This window comes from Apus apus, chromosome 7, assembly GCF_020740795.1.
Source record: "Apus apus isolate bApuApu2 chromosome 7, bApuApu2.pri.cur, whole genome shotgun sequence".
NCBI classification, from domain to species: Eukaryota; Metazoa; Chordata; class Aves; order Apodiformes; family Apodidae; genus Apus; species Apus apus.
Genome location: NC_067288.1, coordinates 19,993,146 through 19,999,706, shown reverse-complemented (window position 1 = coordinate 19,999,706; position 6,561 = coordinate 19,993,146). Strand labels below are relative to the sequence as shown.

At 39.5% G+C, this 6,561-nt stretch overlaps 1 protein-coding gene across 2 annotated transcripts in view; it reads left to right on the top strand.

The window, feature by feature from the left end:
• The first annotated feature begins 304 nt into the window (after positions 1-304).
• ST6GALNAC3 (ST6 N-acetylgalactosaminide alpha-2,6-sialyltransferase 3) overlaps positions 305-6,561 on the top strand; it is a 334,862-nt gene continuing 328,605 nt past the window's right edge. For both annotated transcript variants that reach the window (XM_051625220.1, XM_051625219.1), the window contains exon 1: positions 305-502. In XM_051625220.1, the coding sequence (XP_051481180.1) occupies positions 485-502 (18 nt within the window). In that variant the 5' untranslated portion in view covers positions 305-484. The remainder of the gene's footprint in view (positions 503-6,561) is intronic.

Genomic DNA, 6,561 nt, shown 5'->3' with positions numbered 1-6,561 from the left:
CAAGCAGCGTAAGGATTTTTTGAGTACAAATAATAGAGTTTGGACTTTTCTGACCGACTGGCAGCTTTTCCTGAGAACATTTAGAGAGCTGCACAGGAATTAACTATAAGCATGCAGCTTGATTTCCAACCCTTGCAAAACATCTGCAAGGTACAGATCGCTATTTGTACGTATAGCATTGCGAGAGAGCGTCCTGGAGCTTACAAAAATCCATGCTGGAGCCATGAATCAAACTGGGTCATGTGACAGAGGGGAGGTACTGGGCTGGCTCCCGGCCAGTGGTAGGAGCTGATGGGTGGAACAAACGGGGCATAAAAAGACTAATATGACTAACGGATCCTGGATGCGTGGTACCCTTATTTGGATCTACAGGAATGTAGACTCTAGCAGTTCTGCAGCTCTCCCAGCCTTTTGCCTGACACTGGAACTGCTGCTCAGAAAGTAGAATCCTGCTGCTCTGTGGTAGGAAGGATAGAGAAAGAACATGGCCTGCATTTTGAAGGTAAATCTCTATCTGTTGCTTGAATGCATTGTTAGAGAGCCCCTTACTGCTCAGAGGCATGGATTTGGTATCGTCCTCTTGCATCTTCGTTGTCTTTTTGAATACTGGCTTTAGTTTTGAAAATGAATATGGAGAGATTCTGCAACGTATAGCTGTGCTCTGCTTCCCTCTGCCATCCTTTTCCTCTTTCCCTGCATTGTCAGAGCTGCAAGCTATCGGCTAGCGGGAAGGGAACTGTGTACTGAATAATAGGAGGGGGGTGAGGGGCTCTGGTTTGTCTCAGCTGACTTGGGGCTGAATTCTTTCAGGAGCAATAACATTTGGGCAACAGACTTCCAGAACAAAGGACGAAATGGGGGAAGTTATTTTCTTTTTCTGACCGTGCAGCATTTACTGCTTTAAAAGCAAAGGTTACAGATACACACAGCTGTCCCAGCTGCTTGTGGAGCACACACTCCTCTGCTGAATTTACCCAAGAGCCACATGCTAAACACAGATATACTTACTACTTAATTACAATTGCTAAATAAACTGCCTATTTGATGGGCAGTTTTTCCCCTTCATGCCAGCAAATATAAGGGTAAACTTACCATATGATCATGTGTTTTTCCCAGCCTCCTTTCCTCACTGAGATAAAAGTATTTTCAAGCAGTATGTCAGGGAGCTGGAGGGAGCATCACTAGCACCAAGTATTGAATGAAAGGGGAGGAGGCGGAAGTGCAATCAGTTGAGAACAAACAGCGTTTGTTTCCTTACAGTGTTGTCACTTGCAGGGAGTCACTCTCCTGTGCCTGGCTCTGAAGTGGTTTGTTTCAGATTCATTTGCTATCTGCCTTGCTCCTTTCCGTGTATATTTTGAATACATTTGCACTCTGTTCCTTTCAGTAAATGAAACTGATCTGTGAATGCTCTGCTATTTTCAGTCTGATCTTCTAACAAAGGGTTGATTATCCCAGACTTCGGGATGGCCTCTCACAGCAGTTGCTGGGAGTGTATCAGCAAAATGGATAAGTTGCAAAACTTCGAAACAGTCCTCAAATAATAAACATTCCTGTGTCTCCCTGAATCCCATTCTTATACTTTTTTTTTTTTTAGTTCAACTTTACTAGCAGCTTCTCTTGCTGCAGTGTTTTCCCTTTTCATTCACTCTGTGCTACTGGGTCTGTGGTACATGTTGTGTTTTTTTTGTTTATTTTATTTCTTGAGCATGTAGGTTGTGGCAACTTATATCAATAAATATGGCTAAGTCTGCCTTAAGTGCAGAAACTTCCCTGAACTAGCAGGTTCTGCTTGGAGATAGATGGTAACAAACTTCTTTAAGCAGATAGCACTGAAGCAAATGAAAGTTAAGTTGTGATTTGGGATGAGAAGATACAAGCTCCATGAATGGAGTCTGGCTTCACAAAGATAAGCATGTGTTCTCCTTTCTAAACACTCCCTGAATTAGCTTGGATCTGCAAGTGATTCAGACCTCTCTACTTTTTTTGCCTTTGTGGAAATATCGCATGCAAAATATTCCCTCTGGCCCAAACAGTTAAATAAAATATCTTTTCATAAGAAAACTCCAGTCTCTCTTTCCCCCTCTCCATCATTTCCTCTGCACAGTCTGCTACAAGCATGACTTCTACAGGACCTTCTTTTAGGATCTGAACTATAACACAATAAACACCTTCCCCTTGCCAAGGCCATGAGCTTCTTTTGGTTGTAATTCTGATGATTGAATCAATAGATAAATTGGTATTCCTTGACAGACAGCCCTCTGGCAGCTTGATTCTTAATCTTGTTAATACAGGCAGGTGCAAGGATAAAAAGTGAAACAGATATGTGAAGATTAACTTTGCCATAAGGCATGTTGGACTTTGTCAGGCAGATATCCCATAGGAGTAATTTAGAGGTCTAGATCAAGATATTTAAGTTTTTAATGTAATGGTTATAGTTACTCCTCCCACTTTTACCATAACAAGGAAATTGAGAATAATTTATGTATTCTGGGGTGACACTAGGCTAATTCCTTCCTGAAAACAGAAGCCTGTTGGCTTGACCCTCCTTCTTTCTCACAGGTTTGTCTTGAGTCTCATTTTTTGTGTTCGTAGCCTGTGTAGAAACATTAAAAAAAACAAACATAAAACATCTGTGCTATAGGTATAGATTTTAACTAGGTGGTGGCACAGTGAATGGGAAGCCAGAACAACTGGGCATCTTTGCCACCTCACAGCCCTGAGTGCCTCTGCGGCACTAACTGGTGGCTTGCCCTGCCTCTGTTCCTAGACCTTAAAATCTTTTCTTCCCTTCTCACTCTTCAACCCCCTTTCTCATGAAGGTGTTGAGACTTGTTGAATGTTGGAATTCTGTATGTGTGAGTTTAATGTAAATGAGTTTGGAGAGCGATGTCTGTAAAGTGCAAAGAACAGAGGTGGCTATTAATTAACAGCAGCTACTTAAAATGATTAAAAGCATATTAGAAAAAGTACATAACCTTTAAATACTAAGACCTCCTTTTACTATGACTGCTTCACAAAATAATCTGTGTGTAGCCCTTGCAGAAGTGCTTGGGAAGGTGATTCTTCCTAGGGTGTGTGCTGTCTCTGGTGTTTGTTGTGCACTCTCTCTAGATAAAATTGCTGGGACTCTCACTGGTCATGGCTGCAGAAACTTTGCCTCCCAATCAATAATGGGACATTCGTGTTAAGAACAGTGAAACTCTCTTTTATTAAAGACATGCAGAGAAAGAAGTGAGTTCTAAGATGCAAGATGTGTTTTAACTTTTTACGTCATGTCTTTAAAAATCATGGCAGAATAGCTGAGTGAAGTGTAGGCATTTCCTGGAAGCAAATAGTTGATCTTGTGCTTGTTACTATGGTAGCTATGTGCCACCTTGCTGATTACTAGATTAAAAGGGTGATTACTATTTATATAGTCACTCTTATTCCTAAAGGTATTGAACTCCCTCACTTCCATTGTATCAGCCACTGACCCTTTAAACTGATGACAGATGTTATTCAATAAATTACTTCAAAGAAATGCTACTTTTTGCATAATTGAAAAAAGATACTTACATGTACCTTTCATCTTATGATAAATGCAACATGAATGGTAATGATACTCTGTAAAAATTTTATTTTCCCCACTGAGACATTTTAACACAAACCAGGTAACATATGCTGCCCTTTGCAGGGGATGATGCCTTCCCCTGTTTACAAACTCTTCTTTTAAATGGAGGTTTTGAATAAGATAATGGAGGTGGATCATTTTGTCATAGTACAATTTTAACTGTGTAAGCTTAATGTGGTAGAATTTAATTTAAAAAAGCCCTTGTGTGATGGGCCCATACAGTGATGACTAAGTGTGAAATCTAGAAAGAGTTTTCCTTCTGTTTTGTGTGCTGTGTATTTACTGTGCCACAAACAAAAGAGATTTCCAGAGCCTATAGGCTGGGCATGACCTTCCACCAACAGAGATTACAAGGGAGTTGAAACCTTCAGTGAAATTCTGTGGTCTAAATAGTATTTGTATAATGTGAGACAATGCTCTTGTTACCACAGCAGATTGTGAGTTCTCTCAGAGTAAGTAGGTGGCCAACTAAAATCCATAGCTTCTTTAATTTTTCAAAATCTAATCTGAAGATCAGGGGAAGAGTTTTTCAAAATGTAATTTACAAGTTTCAGCCAAACAAAACCTTTCAGCATATTCTGGTAAGTTTTCTGCAGGGTGCTCTCAAAGCTGACCATACCTGTGTGTTCACCTATGATTGTTTTGAATGTTTTTGCTCTGTGGTAATCTCAGCTGGTTTAATTAAATCCACAGGTTGCATTTTCCCTTTAGATGACGTCGTAGGTTGTTTTTAGCAGGAATCTTCTTTGAGCATTTTCTCTGAGTTTTGAATGGCCTGCATCTGACTGGGGGCTTCATACATTGCAGTAACACAGATAACATTACTATCTGCAGGCGTATGCTCCATCTACATTTTTGAGATTAAAATAGCAAAGCTGATCTCATTTTATTAAATTTTCCACCCTGGCAAGTAGCTGTTCAGAGGTCAGAGGCAGAAGATCCAAAAAGATCTGGTCCAGGTGTTTGGACCCTTGTAATTTTTGGTATTCAGTTATTAATTTGATGTTTTTATTTAACCCCTATGTGCATGAAGAAGATTTTACATGTTTCCTCCCAAGCTTCTACATCATCAGAAGTACATTCCTTTTTTCACCTCTGCTCTGTTTTTCAGGGTAGGGTTTCTGTCTCAGCATAATTCCATTCACTGTTAGGGTTTTGCAGGATGTGGGGCCTTCCATGGAGATGGCTTCTATATCCTGCTTGGATCAGGTCCAAGATAATTTGCATACTCCCTCAACTGTTAAATTGACTACAGGGATGTTTATTCATGGAATCCATCCGTTTTTCTATGCTTAGAATTGTTCTTGGATACTGTTCGACTCTCATCCTATGCTCTTTCTGCTGACATGACAAGATCCTAGGGAAAGGAACAAAGGTGACCTCCCCTCCTCATGGGAGGATGCCCATCTGGGTCATTTCCCAGAAACATTAAGCTTGCTGCAGGTTCACTGTAATGAGAGCTCTGTTCTTAGCCTGTCTTAACCTGATGTTTTGTGGGCTGAGGTATTTCTATTGTGACTGGAATAATCCCTAGGAATATGTGGTTATATCTTTAGGGATGGAAAGTGTAAATATGCAAAGGTGTCCCTTTTGAGGTAGACACAAATGAGTTGGAAAGAAACAGGCATCTGCAACAAGGAGTTACAGAGGACAATCAGGAGTTCTGAAGCAGTAACCAGGTTTCTTCTTGGATTTCTCCACCCTTATTTACTATGGCTGATGCCCCTACCCCCACCCCCCACCCATAAAAGCCTAGCAAAACTCCATAGTTAATTATTTCTGATGCTTATTCTACATTGGATATTTCTATTTTGAACATATTTCTTAAAATGTTACTGTTTCTAACTAAAATATGTATTAATTTGCTCCAGAATGAACGAAGCTGCAGTTATGAATCCAACAATCTGTGGGGCCAGGATTTGCTGTCCAGTGGTGCTTAATTACCATATAACATTTCGTGGTGTGTAGTACATGGAATTTTGTTATTTGTTTTTTATTATGTTGACTTCTTGAAATTGTAAGGAAAATTAAATTTTAAGAAGTATAAAACCATATTTCCTTCTTGCTTGCAATGATATTTAACTCATTTTACTTTAAAGATAATACATTAGTTCTTGTTCATGCAGAAGGAAATGACAGTCTAGGCCTACAAGAAGACTTGCTTTGGTTGAATGAGTTTGATTTTGATGCCCGTGTAGCTAAACCAAGACCATCTCCAGTGCAAGCACACTTCAGTTGGTTTAAAACTGGAGTTTCCTGTCTGAATTCATTAGAGGTGTTAAAGCTGAAACTGCAAAACCAGCATGAAATTAGGAGCTGTCTCATACTTGGAGTTTTACACTTAAGCAGTTGGGAGATCAAGCAGTAATGAGAGGAAGGTTTTTGTTTTGCGTTTCATCTTTAAGGAATGAAGCATGTGTCATCCAGATGTTAAAGGCTTCTTCCCTGCCTGGGATACACAAATTTTGTGCACGTTATCACAGGAATAGAATTGTTTACTAAAGCTAGAGTAGTCCTCTCAAAATTCAGCCTCTTTGTAGACTTGTGCATGAGCTTCAGTGGTTTATGTCTTGTTCATTTTTAAAACTTTTATTTTGACATGTCACAAATGCCAGAAAACATGGCATGTCATAGTTTGACATAAAACATCATAGAAAACAGCAAATTCTTATACTTTGACATAACATATCAAACCCCTTGAAATGTAGGACAGATGTGCTCTTGTTTCTAGTGAGACTGTAGGCAAAAGGAGAGTGGACCTTGTTTTATGACAGTAGCTAAAATTCATTATTAGTTTAAGGGGATCTGAAATAAAGATTAAAAATCCTTTTTTTTTGGTTTGTTTTAGTCACAACTGTCACAACATCTGCTCAGTTAATTCAAAAAGGCAAAGAATTAAGCTTTTTTTTTTCCATTGCCATGTTTCATTCCAGCAGTATCTGTGCACT